The sequence below is a fragment of the Hermetia illucens genome, chromosome 6 (assembly GCF_905115235.1).
Source record: "Hermetia illucens chromosome 6, iHerIll2.2.curated.20191125, whole genome shotgun sequence".
Lineage (NCBI taxonomy): Eukaryota > Metazoa > Arthropoda > Insecta > Diptera > Stratiomyidae > Hermetia > Hermetia illucens.
In genome coordinates this window covers 11,523,910-11,546,208 of record NC_051854.1, presented here as the reverse complement: position 1 = coordinate 11,546,208, position 22,299 = coordinate 11,523,910, and the positions used below count along the sequence as shown (strand labels likewise).

The 22,299-nt window shown below is 39.2% G+C and overlaps 1 protein-coding gene across 7 annotated transcripts in view; it reads right to left on the bottom strand.

Moving 5' to 3' along the window:
* Positions 1 to 22,299, bottom strand: part of LOC119659198 (trithorax group protein osa) — a 403,506-nt gene that overhangs the window by 12,660 nt on the left and 368,547 nt on the right. For 3 of the 7 annotated variants that reach the window (XM_038067160.1, XM_038067163.1, XM_038067162.1), the window contains 8 exons: positions 20,186 to 20,875; positions 19,305 to 19,973; positions 19,078 to 19,244; positions 18,922 to 18,981; positions 13,232 to 13,429; positions 7,062 to 7,278; positions 6,791 to 6,964; positions 4,716 to 4,841 (listed from right to left, as the gene is read on the bottom strand). In XM_038067160.1, the coding sequence (XP_037923088.1) occupies positions 4,716 to 4,841; positions 6,791 to 6,964; positions 7,062 to 7,278; positions 13,232 to 13,429; positions 18,922 to 18,981; positions 19,078 to 19,244; positions 19,305 to 19,973; positions 20,186 to 20,875 (2,301 nt within the window). The remainder of the gene's footprint in view (positions 1 to 4,715; positions 4,842 to 6,790; positions 6,965 to 7,061; positions 7,279 to 13,231; positions 13,430 to 18,921; positions 18,982 to 19,077; positions 19,245 to 19,304; positions 19,974 to 20,185; positions 20,876 to 22,299) is intronic. The other 4 variants (XM_038067161.1, XM_038067166.1, XM_038067165.1 and 1 more) reach the window with 3 other exon arrangements.

The following is a 22,299-nucleotide window of genomic DNA, read 5'->3' as shown; positions in this document are numbered from 1 at the left end:
CAGTGTGTGTAAAGCAAGTCCACTCTTAGTTATAATTCATCCCAAAACCCATATCACCAAGCACGATGGAACGAGAAGAAACATGGATATTTCAGCACAAACCGCCGACAAAGTACCAGGATATCATAGATCCGAGCTATATATCTCTCTAGGCGATATATCACTCTACAGTTGCTATGCGGCACTAAATCCCCCAATCAATGGCGGAGAGGATAGCGATGGATACAAGCGAAAAGATGGAAGCAACCATAAAACCATAACTGATAATTTTAATGCATGGGCTGAAGAACGAAAGGCAGCCTAGAAACGAACGTGTGCTACTTGAAGCTTTTTCTCGCCTGAACCGTATTCTTGCAAACACTGGATGTGTCAACACTTGACGAGGATAAATATTGTACAGTGATAAAACTCGATGTTAAGAAGGCCTTCAATACCGCCAAATAGGGCAAAATACTTGAGCCCCTAATTAACTTAGGCGGCTCGAAGTTCCTGGTGCGTACCGTGGCCGACTTTTGTACTGCGAATCAGATGAAGAAGTGAAATCATATCGACGAACGCTAGATCTGTCTATTGGTATACTCTCCATTGGTTTTGCGGACGACATTGTAGTGACGATTATCGCACTTCTCCTCGAAGACCTTTATGTGAATGAAGCAGTTTATGATGTCGAACATAAATTAATCGACCGGAGACAAACCACATGCGGAGTGTGCAGCAACCAAAACATATAACACCGGAGCATTGATTGCTACTAAAAATATAAAGCTCAAAGCCGAGCCATCGGCTCCTTATTTCAAAGGTGGTCAGTTTGCAAATGCACTGGAAAATAAAAAAAACAAGAGAAAAATTGGATCCGCGTATCGCAAAGTGCACTTCGAACATGTTGTGTTAACAGAACAATACCCGATGAAGTAGGCTGCGTGATAGCAGAAATACTCCCGATTGATATTTTCGCGAGAGATGAACAACGATTTTACTATCGACGGTATCTTACCGGAGAATCTTCTGCTCTTCGGAGGTAGTTCGCCCGAAGTGAAACTATCGCGGAATGGCAGCAGAGGTGGAATGAGCCAAAAAAAGGGAGCCGTTGGACCAACAAATCATATGGGATATTTGGAGAAGGATCGAATGACCGCACGCGAAGTTGTCCATCTATCACAGTTTTTGAGTAGACATGGGTCATATCTCTTTCGATTTGGGCCCGAATATTGTAGAGAAGACAGGACATTTTATTTCAATGCCCGAGATTCGTAACTTAGAGGGGTGCAATGGGAACTACAACCGGAAAGCACTTAACATCCGTAAACACCATGCAGTATACGTTGAATTCGAAGGCGATATCGCCTGAAGTCAAAAAAGTGATAGCAGCCACCCATAAGAAACTTAGGCAGGAAGAAGTCAGTCGGAAGAAGGAACGAGAGAGAAACCCAACTGTGAACACGAGCGTAGGATAAATTCTCATCCAGCCATGCGATGTAATACCATATGGGAGTCAAAAGTGAAAAAAGTGTTGATTTCATTTCACCGAGAATTTGTGAGCCTTGGCTAAGCAATTCTATAAGGAAGTGTTCAAGCATTGCTTAAATCATTTAGTCGACTATGGAAAGAAATGTAGAAGTCTGCTGAGTGAACTTTGTAGCTTGATAATGTCCTACCAAATTCCTCCGTTGATTAATCCCTAGAAGATTTGATATTGCATTTAAAGCTGAGAGAATGGTCTCTTTTAATATATTAAATCAATTCGAATGAAGATAAGAACAATTCTCACCGAAATTCTCTCAGAGGAGGTCGAGAGACCGATACAAACACTATGATCTTAAAGTAAAAGAGGGACGAAGACGGCTACGGTTTCGTACCAGGGCAGAGGCAACTCATCAGGCGCTGCCTCACCTCTGCCCCGGGAGCAGCGTGACCGAAGCGGCTCGCAAATGTTATATGTTCCCCTTTATAATTCGCAAGATTTGCACGACAAGGGTGCGAATTATATTCAACGTAAGTCCGCTCACAGTTCAGACCAAAACTTGGCCGGAGCTAGACACTTGTTTTAAGGATTGGGGAGCTCAAAATCCGCAACCGTCTTCGACCCTCTTTTACTTTTTGAACCTTGAATGTTAAACTCAAAAAGAGGAGTCCGTGGACCATAAAGAGTGGAAACAACTTGCTCTCCATTTGGTCCGGTCTGGCATCAAGTAGATGCGGACTTAGGATCCCCAATTCTTAAAAAAAAGTGACTATGATCTCTCTGCTGAGTATATTGATGGAAGAAATGCGTGAAGAAAATGAACCACTACAGCAGCACCTTTTAAATCCATTGTTTATTTGGACGGTCGATTTTGTAAATAGAAAATTCTCTGATTCAGAGAGATGAAGCATCCAAGATGACAATCTTGAGGAGAATTCTCCCAAAATATTCAAATCAGTGTGCCACGAAGCTTGAAAATGCAGATATTATGAACATTAAGCACGACCATGAATTGTCAGGCAAGTTTACGTTTCTCAGATGTTAATGTTTGATTTCCTAGACTGTGTTTGTGTTGGAACGACCAATGCGTGTTCGTACAGTTTCTAACATTACTTCATTATGTGATAAAAGTAAAGGACCATATCAGCTTCATCAATGTTTCAATCCATAGCGCAACGCTCTAATTTAAACCTGAGCCGGGAAGTATGTTAAAGTACTTCAATCCGAGAACATAGCCGCAAATTAGGGGGCAATATGGTCAGTACTGTGTTTGCCTGGATTATTACATGATTTGACTGAGATACTCAGACTCAGATGGGTTGACTGATATCTTGCGGAGACCACAACACAAACCCGTCTTCCATCTTTAGATCTTTTTGGATAAAATAGTGTAAAGTACATATTTTCTCATACTTCAAACATGTCAATTTTTTTGCCGACGATACACAATTGGCGGGAAGTTTTCCTTTTTTGTTTTAATTGGAAGCAAAAAGCGGCTGAAATGATTTGAAAGCCTCACGATTGCATCCAGATCAGGCGTTTGACAGAGCAAAATAGTGCAACTGACTACATCGAGCCAAACTTGCTTCTGAATGGGACAAAGACTAAAGAAGACGAAGAAAAAGCAACTGAAAGTTATCGATTGCTGTGTAAAGTTTATGGGGAACATACTCCATCGCAAGAAACGAGTCAGTACGGATTTCGAAGCTTTAAAAATGCCGATTTTGACGTTGAAGACACAAAATTGGAAGGACTATTGGATGAAAATTCGTGTCAAACTCAAAAACAAATTGCGGAATCACTAGGAGGAACCCAACCAGTCATTTCCATAAGTTTGAAAGGATTGGGAATGATTCAGGAGGAAGGAAATTGAGTGTCATACGAACTGAAGCCGAGAGACATGAAAAGGCGAACAGGAGATCAGCTATGACAACCCCAAGCGAAAAAAGTCATACGGTTACTCCGAATACGCATCAACATCAACGAGAAACCGAATATTCACGGATGGAAGCTCATGCTCTGCATTTGGTAGGAACAGAAGGGCACCGTGTACTATGAACTAGTTCATCCGAACGTTACCTACAGTAGCTGATAAATTTGAGTTCAGCGCTGAAGATAAAATGGCCAGAATATTTAAAAAAAGACATGACAAGGTGACTTTCTAACATGATAACGCTCGGCCACATATTGCAAACTCGTCAAAAAACCTCGGAAGCGTTTAACTAATGTGTGCTACCCCGCCCACCATACAACCCAGACATTGCTCCTTAGGTTTACCACCTTTTTCGATCAATGACACATGCTCCGGCTGACCAACACTTTCGTTCTGAAGAGGGAACCAAAAAAAGGGACGATGCGGGGATAACATCAAAAACTGAGGAGGTGTTTTCACGCGGAATCCGTATGCTACCAAAAAGATGGAAAAAACAGGGACTAACGATGGACAACTCGGAAATAGAATTCGTTTTCAACAATGACTAAATTGATGAAACTGAGTCTCTACAATCATGTGGAGCTAGAGTTCAGACTAGTTTTCACGAGGCTTTATTGGGGTGTTTCCCCAGAGAGAGCAATATTTACAAGTGACGCAGTAGGAAGGTAACCTATTTCTATCTGTTGTTTTGTGTGTCAACCACACACAAGCTTTTATTCACTTTAGCAGATTTTTCCAACTTTGATGCGCAGAGGATTCACTGCTGACATTGCAGAAAGGATTGATTGTGTTAAATGGAAAGACTACAAAGTAAGAATACCCTTTATCAATGAATAAACCGTGGGAAGCATCTACTTCTATTAAAATAATCCCAACACTAATAAAGCAACGAGCATATACGTAAAAATGTGAACAAGCAAACGTGAAGTGAATATTAATTATGGACAAAGACATCTAATGCATGCATTTGGTAAGTACAGATAATACCATCAAGAGGGTGTTAAAGGGAAACATACAATGCATGATTTTTTGATCACTATTTCCACGGAGATTTCACTCTTGGAACGAAGTAAAAAACAATTAATGCAAAGGAATGTTTCGGATCAAAAAATCATGCATTTCCGGTACAAAAAAGGATGACAGTGATGAACAACTAAATGGATGATTACAAGGAGGCTCTTATTATTCCACCAAACGAAAATTTTACTTCAAATAATTTTTGTTTTATAGTCGCAACGTTTTTTTTTTTGTATTTTCTAACAGTGCTTCAAATGTGAAGAAAGTATTTTGATCATTATTTGTTTTTTTTTATTTGTATACCTTGTGGTCGGGACACCGGAGGATAAGTGGTGCCTTGTGGGTAGGGAGCACCACGCGATGTGCCAACCGGATCATCAAATGGATTGCTCACACTAATATTGTCCCCGGCTGTTTGTTGCGTATTACCTACAGTGCGTGTATGATTTATGGTTATTTGATTTGATTTTTTTTTTCTTTCTTGGTTTAGAAATGGAAATATGATCAATGATTTGTTTTAAAAATGTTGGATTAGATAAATTTATATGAAAAAATGTATTGTGCGAATGTTTTAGTTACAATTTAAAAAAAGTTAGTAGCAGTTATGTTGGTAGTTTGATCGTTTCGGTTTCATTTTAACGTTTTCTTACAGTGGTTGATATTGAATTGAACATGGAACGCTTGTATAAGTAAAACAAGAGAATGACAAGATTTGGAGAGGGGATGTATTTGCAATTTTCATGCCTGTTTGAGAGCCGACGAAAAATCTCGAAGTCAAAGTTAGACACAAGAATTATCCAAATGGTACTTTGAGAACACTTTTGATTTTATCAGAATAATTTGATGGAATTAGTTGTTCTGCGTTTGAAGGATCTGTCAATATTTTTTCACGTTTAAACAATTTTCATTTTTCTAATTTTGAGTACATTTACAATTCAAGCAACGATGACCGTATTACTATGGATAGGATGTACCTCGAAGTCAATCGCGATATTGAAAACTCAAAAAGAATTTTGAATCTTTACTGCTCAATTTTTATCTTAAAAACAAGGTGAAGTACGGACTAGATTTTAAGTAGATTTGAGTGGGACTTGAGAGACTCGGGACTCATCCACCCACTCGGCAAAAAATTAGAGTATCTTTTGCCTGACACATCATAGAGATGGAAGAAATATTAAGAACGTAAAGTTTAAGGTAACAATTATTCAACGACTGTCGATTCGTAAAATAAAATAATTTCCCTTAAAAACTATTCAATATAAATAAAAAGCAAAAAAAGTGGAATGTATAGCAATTATGTAGCAATATGAATTCGATATGAAATGGAAAGCTGTCTACATTCATTGTCATAGGGATGAATTGGTTTGCATGTTATATATTTATGCTTCTACTGTTATTTACATAATTTTGTCGCTAACCGCTAAATTTAGAACTAAACAAATGCAGCAAGGAATGGTTTCTCGTAAAAGATCATAAGGAAAATATCATATTTTCTATTATTAAGTGAGGAAATGAAGTAGGTCTGCAGATATACGCCCCGTACATGAAGGCAGCATAGTCCAAATTAATGTGCAATTTATAGACTAATTATAATAAACATATTATAATTAATACTATTTATATAAATGCACGTGAATCATGCAGACAACAATTATGTATATTTTATATTCTTTGTTTTGCAGTATATTATGATATATGTTAAGTACATAGCAGCGAATATGCTCTTTGCATTTTATTTGGTCTTCTATTTGTATATTAAACTATTCACGTTCACACATTCCTCCTAGTCTACTTGTCACTCTGCTTGTTTCACAAGAAAAAAAAACAAAAGGAAAACTTCGAAAATCGAAAGGAAAACTTAAGATTGTCATGATAATAATATAAAAATGAAACGATCCAAAAATAAGTGAAAATATATCGACGGGGTTAGTAAATAAATTTGGCAAAAATATAGCAGTTAGTTGTGATATTTGGGTTTGTCCGGCTTACATTTGCTTGATTTTGTGTTAGAAATAATTCAAATCGTTTTGAAAAAGAATACTGTTAAGGACTCTAAACGAATGAATGCTAAGAAAATAAAATTGTTCCAATGAAGTAAGCTTTCTTGGCATCTGAATCATTTTTAGTTATTTTGAAAAGATGGCCCCATTTCTGCTGCTCAGTCAAAATGCAAAGTATCCAAATTTTAGTTTTCAATGAATAATGAATCGAGTAAAGCATACAAAAATGGAAAAATTCATCTCCGTTCGTCCTTTGGCTATCAATAATTGAAATGAGCAATATGTTTGGAAGGAAACCCAAGCAAATGTAAAAGACAAAGTGTGTCAAGGAAACTATAATAAAAACGTATAAAAACTATTAAAATCTCTACAACAAACCTGTATGCGGTGCCTGTGCGTTATTTTGTGACGGAGGCCGTTGCATTTGTGGAGGAGTATTATAATCTGGTTGTGTTCCGGGTGGATAGTTACTTGGGTAGCCCGGATAACCATCCATTGATGTACCGGTTGCACCAGGTGTTGGAAACGAGTCTTGTGAATTTGAAGAACCCACTGAAAAGCAAGTTTTAAAACAAATTAAAATCAAGAATTGACATAAGACAGAAAACGACCGATATATTATGTTGTTAGATAAAGAGAGCACGCTTACCTGGCGATGGAACTGAAGCTGCTTTCGCTTGTTTCTTCTTAGAACCCGCCTCAACTTGTTGAATAATTGGTAATGGATCAATATCACCACGATCGAAATGACATTCGAACGCAAGTAGATTTTTTGTATAGTGTTTTCTTAACGTATACGCTGCACTACTACTTGCACCTATTCCTAATAAGCCCGCAATATCTTTCCATGTTTTACTTTTGGTAACCTGTTATTTTGAAGAATTTTATGGAAGAAAAAAATAAATTAAAAAAATACTCTAAAGTTTTAGGTTTGATGAAAAAAATGAAAAGATAAAAATATTTTCTAGGAATTTCATTGAGAATATTGAGTCGAGTCCACGAATATAGTTCTTTCTTATTTGGGACTCTTTTTTCCGAAAATTTTTCAACTTTACTAAAGATGAACAAGATGCGCAATAAAATCATCCAAATGAGGAAGTTTTCTAGGAACAATCATTGATTTTTTTTTACTTTTTGGTAGCAATAACAGTTAACAGTTAAAGCGAGAGAGAAAGCGAATACAAAGGAAGTCGAAATTTTGAGGCTTATAAGCATTGATGAACCGATAGAATGCTAGTCTTCCATTTTCAAAGAGTTCTTATCTAAATCATATCATATATGACACTAAACGATAGATTTCTAAGTCAAACCTAACCCGATTCACACATCGGAACTATGCATAAAAAAAGTTTATATATGCAATGTTTGCATCTGACCCCAAGGACGTGCTCTAACTCAAAACTAAAGCATTAATGCCTTGTATCTCCTGGGGCTCTGTTGAGCCATTAAAGCAACAGTTTTGGTAGAGCCTACCAAGTGAACGATCAATCAGCTGGCGTGCTTAAGTGGGAGAGAGTATTTATCAATTGAAGGAGATAAAATTGCTTCTGAACAGATGACTGAACAACGTCTATGACATTACAAAGTGACCACTTTCATTCGTCTCAGTCGAGCGATCGCGGTTTATAATTTCGAAAACCGAAAAGGATGCAGCTTGCGTTATCAATTGACGAGGGGCAAGGTGCACTAGCTGGCCTTAGTGCATTGGTGTGCCGATGGTGCCTAGATGGTTTTCCCACCCCATGGGACAAGTCATAACCAGCTGTGCAATGCCACATGCTCGCAGCCACGAGGACGCAAACCAATGCGCTGTATCCCATACATGGCATTAATACCGGATCTAATGTGTGAAATTTTTCTCTCTCCTATGTTTAGTCTTCTTTTGTGTTTTTTGTCTAGTCTCTGGTTATGTTTAAGAATTCGCTTATCGTCCTGCATTAGATTAGATTGGGTTCGCAATTGGTCATCCCCTTGCCCACACTTGGTTTAAAATTCGCATGATCACTCGTTTTTTGAAAACAGCTTTCCGGTCAGATTCATCGTTCAGACTTAGTCGGATGCGTGGTCTGTAGATTATCAATGTTGGTATTACTTCTACTTCGAATATCCAAGACGAATTTAAAGTTTTTTTACTAATCGACATATGACCACACTCTTTATGTACATCCAGACAATATGAAAATGTTAATGAAATGAAAAGGACAGAAAGGGACAAACAGTAGAGGGTTGTTTTCTAGATGAGGATCAAATTGCACCGCCCTATGGGAAAGAAACTAGCAGACATCCATCAGCTACCTCTCATCTTGAGATAAAAGTACCATACCAATGGAATGTCTTTGTCTAATATCTATTGCGCCTTTGGATAAGTTAAAGTCAAAAATGACTCTCCGAGCTTTGGGATATCAACCGCAGCTAGCACGAAATCCCCACAAAATCAAGGTAAGTATCGATCGCCGATCCGATGAACCCAATTAGCGCTGTGATGTGTCGTTTTAATGCTACAAATTTTTTAAACCATGACTGCCTTAGCAATAGCAAGGGAAGAGTCCACCGGCTTAGATCTTCAGAACCAATCCGAAGTATTCACGAAGGACAGCAGTTCCACCATCCTGCAACTAGAGGTGAAGTTCCCAAAGAATTTTTTACCTAGCGTCCGCAGCTTGGCTCTAGCTAAAGCTAGGAAATCGCAACGGAAAGACCTGAGAATTTCTGCCTCCTCTCACTCCGCAGCTTCTGTAATGCGAATTGTAGGGTAGGCGGAGTCTAGTAGAATGGTCCCCTATAGGCCAGCGCCCGTGCAACTCGCCGTAATCTTGTCCGTATTTGCATGCGTCTAGCCGAAAAGCTATCGCGGTCGGATCTTGTTATAAGGAAGCCATATCCTTCTTGACTTGGCGCAGATGTCTTCGCCATTTGAAGCGAGTCACTGTCAAGAAATGCAAGTAGATTCCACTCTTGACATTAGTCAGCAGGACGCCGACTGCGCCGCCCACCGAGGAATTGTCAAGAGCAGAGCCCCGACTCATTATAAGGCCAAAGTCTCTTCCTTCTATAACTTCTAAATTGAAAAAGGACAGAGTTTTAAAATGGTAGTTAAAAGTTCGGTGAAAATGATGATTATATAATATCATCGTATGACGGTGAAAGGAATGAGAAAACCAGCTTCACTACTATTAGCAGATGTCATTCAGCACAGACGTGAGAACATCGGATTGGGTAAAATAACCACCATTAGGCAGGGCCGTTTCGAAAAAATCCGGACTTGAGATGAAAATCAACAAATCTCGTTGAGATCTCAGTTCCTGAGCCCGTCTGAGAGAATTCAAACCTCTTGGAAAGGATGTATTTCCCTGAATGGTGGGATTCGCATCAGAGGGAATGTGTTCTTCCAAAAAGTTGAGATTGTCTTCAGTTGAAAGAATATTTTCCATGCAACTGCAAGAATGAATGACTGGATGTGATTCGTTCCTCTGTGAGATAACTTCTGTTGAGAAGCATTCCTCGGAATGGTGGGATGGTAGTATATTTTGTTGGAAGACATATGTTCTCCTGAATTAATGAATTTGCTCTCCTGAATGATGGATTCCTTCTTGTCGTAAAACGACGTATTTACCCTGAATGGCTGGAATCATCGTCGTGTTAACAAAATATCTTTTCCTGAATTATGCGATCTGTTCCTGTAAGAAGGGTTCTGATTCCAGAATGATGAAATTTCTACCAACGGGAAGAACTATGGACAAAATTTCCGCCCATGATGGAAATGAAAAACCGATTTGTCCCTCGGTGAAGAGGCGTAATTCTCTGAATAAAGAGGTTTAGATTTGTATTTCGGTGAGTAGCAGAGCTAAGCTATGTCTTCAGTGTAACCTTTTCAATGGCGTACAAGAAAAAAGTGTTTTCGTTAATAGTGGGGAAAAAGAAGGAGAAAATCCTCTCATTTGAACAGATATATGTCTTCCTGAATGGCGGACGTACGGAGGCTGTGATTCCTTCCGTAGTGGATTGAGAGATGAATTCAATTTCCTGCTAATGAATGTAATCCGTGTGTGTTTCCTTGATGGGTAAGATCCTCTGAATGGTGGGTTTTGCCCTTTGGTGAACACATTTGTTTCCTTGAAAGTTGGACATGAAGGAGTAGATTTATCCTCAAGAGCAATAGTTAAGAAATGGTTTGCCTCTGTGTGAACAAACATGCTTCTTTGACCAGCGAAGGTAAACAAGGGAATTGGAAGAATTCCCTGAATGGTGAAGAACAGAGCGGCTTCTATCTGAATGGTGAAAAAGGGAAAGGATATTCCCTGAATTGTGAAGAAGGGAAAGAGTATTCCCTGAATTGTGAAGAAGGGAAAGAGTATTCCCTGAATTGTGAAGAAGAGAAAGGGTATTCTCTGAATGGCGAAGATATGAGGGAGGAGTCCCCTAATAGAGAAAGTGCAGACGAGGGAGAAATTGTTTCCAACGTGATCCTCCGGAAGGGCAAATTTAACCCCGTATGATGTTACAAATGGGAGATTCCTCCCGTGTAAGCAGATCGGCAGGATAAGGCCTACTTTCCCCAATTGTATGGATGGAGGACAAATTTGCTCCCTCGCGGAGGGAAATTGTCATCCGAATGGTATATAATCTGCCTCTATTTGAATAAATGCACTTCCATGACTGGCAAGTGTTAAAGGATTTATTTCCCTCAATAGTATGGGTACAGGGAGATATGTATTTTCATTATGTGAACAGATATTTATATTTACGCCAAAAGTTGGACTGAAGAGAAAAGTTGCCCCGAAAGGTGTGATTTGGCTTTATGTGGACATACAGTGCCTGTCCGAAAAGTTCCCGGAATGATTTTCTTGTAGTTAGCAACGTTGATTGAGTTGAACTTTGAGCGGAAAAGTACGCGAGCATTCTAAGATACAAGCAGGGTTATATACCGCGAAAAGGTTCGTACTGCACCCTCGCCGAGAAAAACATAGACTGAATTTTGGAGCACGGTTCAAAGATGCTCGAAATGCTTCGGAAAACCTGCGGTGATGCCCGTCGACGTCACAAACGGAGGACTCGGTGCAAGAAGTGCGTCAAGTTTTGGACAAAGGCCGAAGATTAAGTGTTTGGATGATTGAGGAGGCGTGTGGAATACCCAAAAGAGTCGGTTCATCACATTTTAACAGATAGTTTTCAAATGAGGAAAGTCTGCGTGAAAATGGTACCGAAAGTCTAGATGAAATGCCAGAAATTTCATAAAAGGTACAAAACGAATTCAGATTTATTTAGTTAAGTATTACCCCGAATGAAGGCATCAAAGAGTGGCACATTGAGGAATCGCCTTGCCCGGAAAAGGCAAGAATGAGCAAACTGCGAATCGAGACAATGCCCATTATGTTCTATGACCGAAAATGTGTGGTCCACAGTGAATTTGTGCCACAAAGTCAAACAATCAATAAAGTATTCTATTGTGAAGTACGGTTGCACAATAGGCTTCGACGCGTCCGAAGAGAAGTTTACAATAATTGGATGTTGCACAATGACAACACCCCAAGACACACCGCATTCATTGCCTCCAAGTTGCTGGCCAAAATAGATGTAGCAATTTCTCTGGAAGGTAAGCGTAAAAGGCCATCTCCTGCTCAAAAATGGAGGCGAAAAAAAATGTCCTCCTGTTTGATGAGGCGATCTTCTGAACAAGCTTAATTCCCTAAGTGGTGGATATAACTGTCTCTCCACTAGTTATTGGAGCTCCTCGCTTCTCTGGGGAGGGAATGATGGAATTAGTCCTCATGTCAAGACTTGTGCCCTCTTGATTGATAGGGTCTACCTCATATAAGTAACTGTGTGCATGTGCACGTGGATAAAAAGGGAGTAAAAAATCATAAGCGAGAAAATATATTGTCATATCAACAGACAAAAAAACCAGAACGTCCGATTTGTGGCAACATTTGTCCATGGTATACCACCGATGTAAATAGAGGAAAATATACGGACCATTTGAAAGGTTTTCAAACTCCGGTGAGTGGAAGAATCCGTATTTGGAGAAGAACTATCGACTTAAATCTCGATAAAGATTTATCTTTTGATTTGAGTTAAATCAAAAAGTAACGAGCAGGGCACATCTTGTTATGCAAGGTATTCCTTTATGAAGTGATAGACTGACTATACCTGCAAATTTGGGAGCATCCTATTGGAAGTTGAAAGATTTACTAGAAATTTTACGGTTTATTCTTGGAAAAAAATCTCTCGACTACCACCTCCAATGAAATTCCGTAGAAATAGAAATTTGTTCAATAATAATCTTTCATACTCTAATAAACTATGATCTTGCAAAAAATTTTGGAAATCTCTTAGTGATAGAGTTCGAAACCAAAATACATGCCAATGCAGTGGTCATCAAAAAGAATATTCTATACAAATGTTATAAGCTTACCCATGTAACCATATAACTACAAAAATAGTTTGCGTTCATAAAGTTTCAATATCAGAACAATATCCAGTTTGTTATTGAAATATTGATCCAATATTATCTCTCTCGTTTTCAAGTGTTTTGCATGCGTTTAGTTCTATGTACAATCGTAGACACAGCAATTGTTTCATTGTGTGTTAATATATGCTCTATGACTACAGTTTCGTAAGGAGATTTCTACTTCTCTCGACTGGGTTATTATTTTTGGTAGTGGGACATTTCTTTATGTATTTATATATATATATAATTGCAATAAAAATCATATGGGGTTTCGAAAGTAAGTTACAAAAATGAACAACACAAAAAATAAATAAAAATATCAGTAAGTAAAAAAATTTGCTAAAAGTTAGTGTTAGGAACTACTACGGCACCTTGCATACCTCGACGAATCCTCCACGTTCTTTAACCAACAAATATAACCTATATAAATCTAGTGGTTGTTTCGATATCGTTGGACACGCTGTGATTGGCGTTCTTCGCTCCTCCATAAAGCTAAGCAATTTATCTAACCATGTTCGCCGATCCGGGTTGTCATCCATATCGTATAATTTACATAAACTATCCGACTTCTGTTGATTGGGAGAGAAAAGAAAAAGATTTTTATTAAATTTAGCACTAATTGAACGCTGCAAAAGTAACTGGTAGCCCATACGGGCCGCAATCATTCAATCCATTCATACAATAACTTCGATTTGTATCTAATATTTCAATAGAATTATTCACTTACTATGTGCAACCGCATCCTTACTTACTACTACACAATTTTACGTTACTCTGTTTTATTCGATTCTATTTTCATATTTTCTTCTTAAAAAAATAAATTCGAACTACCCAAGTAGTTGTCTAGAAAAAACGAATGAAAAACAAGATAAAATCACCTTTGAAAAGTACTTCATCGAGTCGAAAACAAAATAAGATCCAAGTTTTGTTATTTAGTTTATGCAAGCACACTTGTTTAAACTCGACGTGAATATTTTTATCCTAAGATTCGATTGCGCTCGAATCGTTGAAATATTCAATTAGAAATCAAATATTTTGTTTGTTGTCAAAATTTCATGGTAACTTGAAAAAACGCAAAGCAAACTTTATGCTAAGGATTTTTATTAGGTTACTTTTAGGAATGGAGTGCATAAATTGACAACAGAGTTCAGACTTAGAGGAATCAATCACCAAATGTTCAATGGTCACAGATATAATTTGCATCCATTCAAAAAAACTTGAGATTTAAACTTTAAAAATCACTTAAAACTCAGGTAAGGGAAACTGTTTTTGAGTTTATGGCCAGATGACTTGGATCTGAATTCCAAACCGGTTGTGACACTTTTCAATTACTTACTCAGATGTATCCATAACTTTTAGGATCAATTATGGAGGTTGATGAACTCAATTTGAGCCAGGCAGGCAGAAAAGGATAATGTCATTCATGTAGGAGGTGAAAATTGAAAAAGAACCATGCCTAGAAGATTGACGTGTTTCAGCAGTTTCCTTTCGAACTGACTGAATGACGATTAAGAGAAAAGGATAGATACGAAAGCGTCCTAAGGAAAATGAGGTCAGGGAGAAGGTTGAATTTATTTTCAATACAAATGACAATAGCCTACATTAAAATCTAATTTGAAATGCGTTAGCGTGCTACTATGTTTCACCCCTAATAAAACGTAGAGAGCAGACACAAGAGATAATTTGTTGGCTCAAAATTTCATATTTGTAGCGTTCCCTTTTCTCGCAGGTTACCAAAGCCGTCGTAGTTATATTTTTCTGTTCAACATTGTTCACGTGCTCATAAGGCCATTTTTCCGCATAATAAATGTCGAAAATTGACATTGCACCTTTTTCGTTGTTTAAATTAGCGCGAGCTTAATGACCGGCTTTACTTTTTTCCTTGATCAAATCAACGCATTCTATTCCTTTCTCTTGACAGTTATTTCCTTTGTCATACCAAAATTCATCTTGAGCGAGTTAAATATGTGGATCTAACGACCCTGATCAGCAGGCCGAAAACCGAACAAGGAGCGATTGAATGTAATTTTAGTTTAAGCATCGAGGAGTTGAGTAGTCGTCTAAAGCTGAAAACATTGTAAAACGGCTAGCAAAGCGACGCAAGCAATGGATGACATATGGGACCGCACACAGTCGAGCGATAAGCGAAGATCGAGCATCCTATATCTCGTATTCGACACTTTGCTCGTCATTCCACTAAGTTCAGAGCTTAAACGAAGGCAATCCTAAGCGTAAGGATCAGTAAATATTCCTACTTTATGCCCTGATGTTGGACGGTTCTGGTAAAAGAACGGAGAGAGACAATGGTCCAGCAAAAAAATCGGCTTGACTTCTGCCTGTCCAAAGAAAAAAAGACGAAACCACTTTTTGGTTAATAAGATGCTAACTTTCCACTTTTGAGAATTTTGATTTGATAAGAACCGAGGACCACCAAAAAGTCGTGAAAATCTGGTCTTCATTGCAGCATTGCATTTCTCAGTCGCCTTTAACTCGGCGCCAGGATCAATCGATGGCGCACAATCTGCCGACTACCACTTTATTCCCTCCCATAAAAAAACCTTGAGAAAAAAGTAAAGAGGAGAATTAGACTGTACGCTGATAAGACTATTGGTAAGTACCAAGGAAATTTGTGGACTGGAAGATCGACAATTGACCAGGTATTTACTTACGGTCAAATAGGTGCTAGAAAATCCTGGGAATTCAACGTCGACGTCCATCAAATAGTTGTTGATTGAATGCATAAAGCAGACATATGACAGTAGTGACCGAAATGTATGCCTAACTTGGGAGTTCCAGCAAAACTGATAAGCCTTCCCAAAATGACAACGCTCTAACCAACAGCACAGACCAGAGTGTATAATAGCCTGACAGATGCGTTTAACACAAACGTTGAATTAAAGTAAGAAAATTAGCTGGCATCTCTACTGAAACGGGTTATAGGAAAGTCGCCAGTAGACAAGAAAGTAACGCTGATATAAGTCCTGCCCAATCCTAACATATGCGGAAGATATAAAAATCATGGCGCGATCTTTCATATCCACAAAGGAGATTTTTAAAAATCTCGACAAAACAGGACACGAAGTTGGGCACACGAGAAAAATGACGCCCCCACAATGAGCACAATTTGGAAATCATAGACAACATACTTGGGTGCTCAACCGACAGAAGATGGAGGTGTACAACTGACGAAAGATAGATGATGAAATAAAACACCAAATTCAATTCGCAAACAGCCTTCTACTAGGCCAATTTTAAGGACCAGGTGCATGCATGTCTCGATTAGTCCTAATTACATATGTTTCGAGCCATTTCCGCCTTTGCATTTCTGATGCTGGTGCTATGATATTATATGCACACACATCTAACTAGCGTGCTATGTCCTTGAAGAGACGTAGGTGTTAAATCCGCACTATAGGCTGGGTCAGTTTCTGGGTTGCATTTATTTAACGAGCGAAGTATAGGGGATCAAGAATGTCGTGTTATTTTTTGTGGTCCCAGGTGCGGAGTGGATTGGTTTTGCCATCCGTGACAATCAGCTCTAAAAGTTGCCTTTTTAATTTGCATAGTTGCTAGAAAATTCATTTAAAAATAGATCCTTTCCGCGTAAAACTCTTTCATTAGCATTCGCAGTACACATCCGCCCAACACCTTATGTTGGAGCTTTTCTGCAGAAATCCTATGAATTATACTTTCAATCATACTTTAGGAAACATTCACCTATGATTTGATCAACCTTTGAGATGTTCTTTTTAGAAATTGATGAGCTGGCGCTCCGCATACTGGACAATTCTTACGAAATTTTTATTTTTTTGAAAATTAGCAATTGAATAAACGGGTTTTACGTCCAAAAACCGAGTAACTGCACGAACCTATAATAGTACTAGGCGGTAACGACAGTGGAAACCTCCATTCCCAATGGCTGCTAAGTTGCGATTGGGAGTCTCAGCGAATCGTGCATATACATGTATTTAGGGACTGCAGGAAGCAACAACCATAACAGTATAGTCAAAAGTTAAATAGTTTCCCTAGTCCCCAATGCTCTGTAGGTCATAACTTTGAGGTTAACTTCGTATTACTAAAAAATTCTTTGCTCAATCAAGCTTCATACTGTTGGCCCTTTAAAATCTGAAAGATTAATGCGTATAAACCCATCTACTTTCCCTAACGTGAGTGGAATGCAGTTGGTCTGGTAGTTTTGACTATTCAGGCAGCCGGTGATCGAATGAAAAATGATTCGGCCAACCGGACAAACATGATGCTTTGGCTGTGAGCAAGAATTTCATACTTATTTAGGTTATGAGCGTTCTAGTTTTGAGATATTGACAGGATTATGTGACCGATTTTCTGGAGTAAGAGATAAAAAGCTTAAAAGATTACAATCATCGTTAACACACCTCATCCATAACTGGAGAGGCTTCACACTCTTCTTTTCAGCCTATCGTCGCACATCTTCACACTTATCAAATGACTAATGAATGGGTCGCCATAGAACCAGGTGAGCCTGAACAGTAGAGGAAGAGCCTACGCTCTTGGGGAAGTCCTCTAGCACAGCTTTTTGTGGCATTCAGTCCCCAGTCAGTGAAACGAAAAAATGACTTGTGGCCGTAAGGCTTTGTTTTTTACTTGGAAAGTGAAAACTGCTGTAGTGATACAAACAACCTATACAGCACAAGCACTCAGTAAAACTCAAGTGTACGAATGGTTTTAACAAAAGGGTCATTAGAAATCATCCCCGTAGCGCACATCCTTCAACTGTTCGAATGCTTCCAAAGTCCGTAATCTAAAATCTCAGATATGAAAATCGACGATTGCGAATACTTATTCGATTTGTCCTATTTTTTTCAATTAACTCATCACTTAGAATTCGTTTCTCAAGAGTAGACAATGAACCAATAACGCTCCTACTGCATACACGGCCTTGTGGGTTTACCAATTTGGGATTCAGCGAAAAGTACATGCTTCTTATAAAGGGATCCAGTTGTTTGGAACCCCCATCGGCATGTCCGGTTCCAAGGGAAATATAATGGTCCAATTCGCCCGAATTAGACTGTTGCACCCTTGAAGACGTGGGGTAAGAATGCCTAAAAGTGTCCTAAGGCACCATTGGGATCGGCCCTGACATTTTAACGTAGTTGGCATTGTCCAATAACATGCCAAATAACTCATAGTCCCATTGTAAACAGGCTTCAAAAGATAAATGGCTGGTGACTCCTATTCATTTCTCAATTGTTGTCAAAATTAGTAATTTCATTTCAGCACATGCTAGTTAACACCTCTTTAAGTTCCGGGCATATGGACTCTCGATGCAAAATATGAAGTGCTTGTCCAGGAAACGCTCAGACATTAGACTAACCAAAGTAGACTTCTGCAGTTGCTCATTTTTTGCCCTTACATTGTAGGCAGGTATCATGCGTTTGAATACATTAAGCGAAATCTTCCCCAAGTAAATTTTTAGATGAATTATTGGAGTTTTTTAGATCGAGATCAACTTTTCTAGTATAGGCGTCAACGCAATATGAGATAACCGTTGAACTGCTCGCATTTACGAATAGTTTCAAAGGAAATTGAGAATTAATGAGAGAGAGATGAGCCTGATGCACGGATTATGATTCACACATGAAACATCGAAACAATGAACAAATTATTAGAGGAACTCGAAGTCACTAAAAAATCTATTCCCCAGAAGCATATATTACGCTCAAGTCTGCTTTTTCTGCGACTCTCCCAACAATTGTTGGGGTGGGGTGGGTCCTTTTAGTCACTGGCCGATTGCAAAAAAAATATTGCAGAGATTGTGCACCTCAGTCATCCACTAAGGTTTAAAAATTACTCATAACAATTCTTTCAACTTCTTCGATTACAACTGCCAACATTTTCAAGCCATTTAAGCCAACCAAAAACACTTTCCTGAGCCACTTTAGCATCATTCATCAAACCGAAATATATTACGCTCTTCAAATCTCTTAATCTCAAAAGAATCTAAGGAAATCAGCGTTCAATATATTTCGGCATCACACCCACACTCTACAAACGACAACAATAGTAGTGAAAGAGTACATACCTTTTTCGTTACCTTAGACGTGCTCCTATACGTCTCAGCAGGAACATGACTGTTAAATACCTGAAATAGGCAAAGAAAAACGAAAAGTTTCGTGAAATAATTCTCTCCTATCAAGAAAAGGATAATTATGAAAAGTTAAAAAATTTTTTTTATTACAGGACTAGCGGCTGTCCGTGGCCAGGATGATGGTGAATTCATTTCGAAATCCTCATTATGCGGATGAGCACCAGGTGAAGCAGTAGGCGGTGCCAAATGACTTTGACTATAGGCGGTTTCATTTTTACGAGATTTTGGTGTGACACATTGTGGATCCTCACCAGAAGCTGCAATAAGAATCGTGACTTTAATATGATACAAATGGTGCTGATTTAAAAACGTCTTACCTGCAGAAGCGTTGGATAGGGTACTTTGTTGACTAGCCTCATCCAAAGGTGTGCCATCAGGTCCCGTAGTCACGACTGAGGTCACTGGATGCGAACTAGTCGTTGAAGATCCCGATGAACTGACTCCATTGTCCTGTGACATACTCGGATCTGGGGTGGAACTCCCATCGGGATGGCTATTCGCACCGGTCGGTGTCACAGATGGAGGTGGTGTACTTTGTGGTGCCGACGTTGGGGGACCCATACTGGTTGGCCCCAGAGGCGGTCCCATATGATGAGGCGGACCCATCGGTGGATGCATGGCAGGTCCATTTCCATAACCTTGTGGCGGAGTAGGACTCTGCTGTCCCGCATAGCCACCTTTATGCTGAAGATGTTGTTTTAAGTAATTCAATTGGCGTGGAGATCCTGCAACATTGGCTTGCGATGGAGGAGGTGTTCCTTTGCCCTGAACATGATTTGACATCATGCCAGGTCCTTGAGGTGATGGAGGTGTCCAACCCGTCTGGTATGGAGGGAATTGTGAATGTGGACCACCTACGTGATTGGGTAGGGGTCGATTGGGGTATTGTCCTGGTCCAGGCGGCATGTTACTCGTAGGAGGCGGTTGACCTGCCGGTGGTGTTGGACCATAATTACTTGGATATGGCGGGCGTGGCGGATAACTCCCTAAAATGTGATAGATTACGATAAGGATAATCATTATAAAGGAAGTATCTTCGTACATATAAAGTGTTAGTTACAAATGTAGAGAAGTGGAACATTCTCTTCCAAATGGATATCAATTTGGAAAAGACGTTCTAAATGAAAACTCGAAATGAATAATTTTAGTTACATAATAAATGAGTGCACGGAGCGGTGATTATGCCACTCCACTTTACCTTGTGAATACTGTTGTGACTGAGGTGGAGGATATGGAGACATGCTTTGTGGACCGGGTCCAGGGCCTTGCCCGGGACTTGGTCCCATTTTGTACGCATGCATATGAGAGATTTGTGGCGGCGGTGTCTGATAGCTACCTTGGGCCGCCATATTACTGCCCGGTTGTCCGCCAGCTGCTTGTTGGCTACCCGGTGGCTGTTGCTGTTGCGACTGTTGTTGCTGATGTGGCGGAATTGTACCTGCTTGTGGAGGTTGCTGTGAACCTGGAGGTGCACCTCCTCCACCTGGTGGACCACCACCACTATTTGACCCTGTACTCGTTTGCGATCTAGATCCCGCTATCGATGACGGGTCCAGGGGCTGTTGTTGAGGCGGTGGCTGTTGCTGCGATTGCTGCTGTTGATGCTGCTGATGTTGCTGATGCAAATGTGTTGGCGGCAGGTGTTGTTGCGATGGATGATGCTGAGGATGTTGCGGATGTAGCTGCTGTTGTTGATGTGGCGGCTGTTGCTGATGATGATGTGGATGTGGCGGTTGTTGTTGCTGTTGATGATGGTGTGGCTGCTGTGCATTAACTAAATTACTGTTATTACTAAGAATACCACCGCTTGTTGGTGGTAATTGATTGACTCCTGCTTGCGCTTGACTACTAGACGATGGACGAGGCGGCATCGGAAGATTCGGCTGACCTGTAAGGCATACAACAAAAACATGATTGAGAACAACATATAAACGTCAGGCAATGATTGATTTTCCAAGTTAATTCAAGCAATTAGCAATTAGCTATTTACTGAGCGAAACAAAGTGTGGTAGTCCCGGAAAAATCAATTCTGCTCATAAATCATGACGAATTAGTAGAAAACAGAATGGGGTCTATCGAATGGGTCGTCGAATCCAATAATCTTACTAATTGAGCGTCATGTTCGTAGCAGCAACCAGTTAATCTGCGACTTATTTACTCTGATCACGTGCATGCAATGAAAATGAAAGCTACTACGGAGGTTTCAATCAAAACATTGATATCTTCACGAGATAGCCGGTGTATAGTAAACAGAAGCAATTAATATTCAGTGTAGCTACGATAGCGATCAACGAAATTTCATTGAAACATATGAAATTCGAAGAAAAACAAGATAAAAGTAGAGCCAAGAGAAATTCAGTAATGGCAAGCAAGTCAGTACATAGTTTCAATCTAGACATATTGGCGAGACAGATTATCTAAAAATAGAAAATTGAAATCATACACGAACGAATCATTGGAGTCACACTAACAAATCATGGTGAAGGTTTCGTCTCTGCTGGTCCTCCCTGTTCTTTTTATTACACATTACGATAACGGTTACGTGTTACTGAAGATGGTACACGGTAATTAGATTTTGTCTTTTTTTGTTGTTTTCCTCCGCATCTTTAGAAGTGCGTTGGATACGGGGTTCATCGTTAAAGGAGAGATTTGGTAACCGAAAGACCTTGAACAATCTATCTCAAAGCGTAGATTGTTAGGAAGAACCGAGCAACGTCAGCATCAACAACAAAGTAAAATACGTGAGACAATTTTAATTACAAAAATATGTTCAGACAACTAAGTAGAAATGTTGCATAACACACCGCTTCCTTTTGTTGTCATATATAAACACTACAAGTTGTATAAAAGCTTTGCGCTATTTTTAGATTTAGAAGAGAACATGAAATATTTCAGAATGATAGCAGACAAAAAAAATACTCATAAATACAATCCAGATATATTTATATGTATGTGCTCCTCGGTATGAATGGACGTACTATGTATAATAACTGGGTAGAATTGCGGATTTATGAATGAAATGGAAATTGATGACTATCTCATGGTTGGTCTTTATGTACATTTTTTTTCTCTAATTCCATTTCGCTGGTATTTCTGTTTCATTTTAATATCTACGATGAAGGTCGAATTCCAAAGGCAGTGAGATATGTTACGTTACTTTTGATTTCATATTGGATTCTGATTTGAAGGGGAGAGTGGTTTTGGGTAAAGAACGCGTGATTCAGAAATTGATTTGTATTTGAGGGAAAGATAATCTGGGTAAAGGAGGACGCGAAAAAATGGTGTAAAAAGATAAATAGATAGAGACAAATT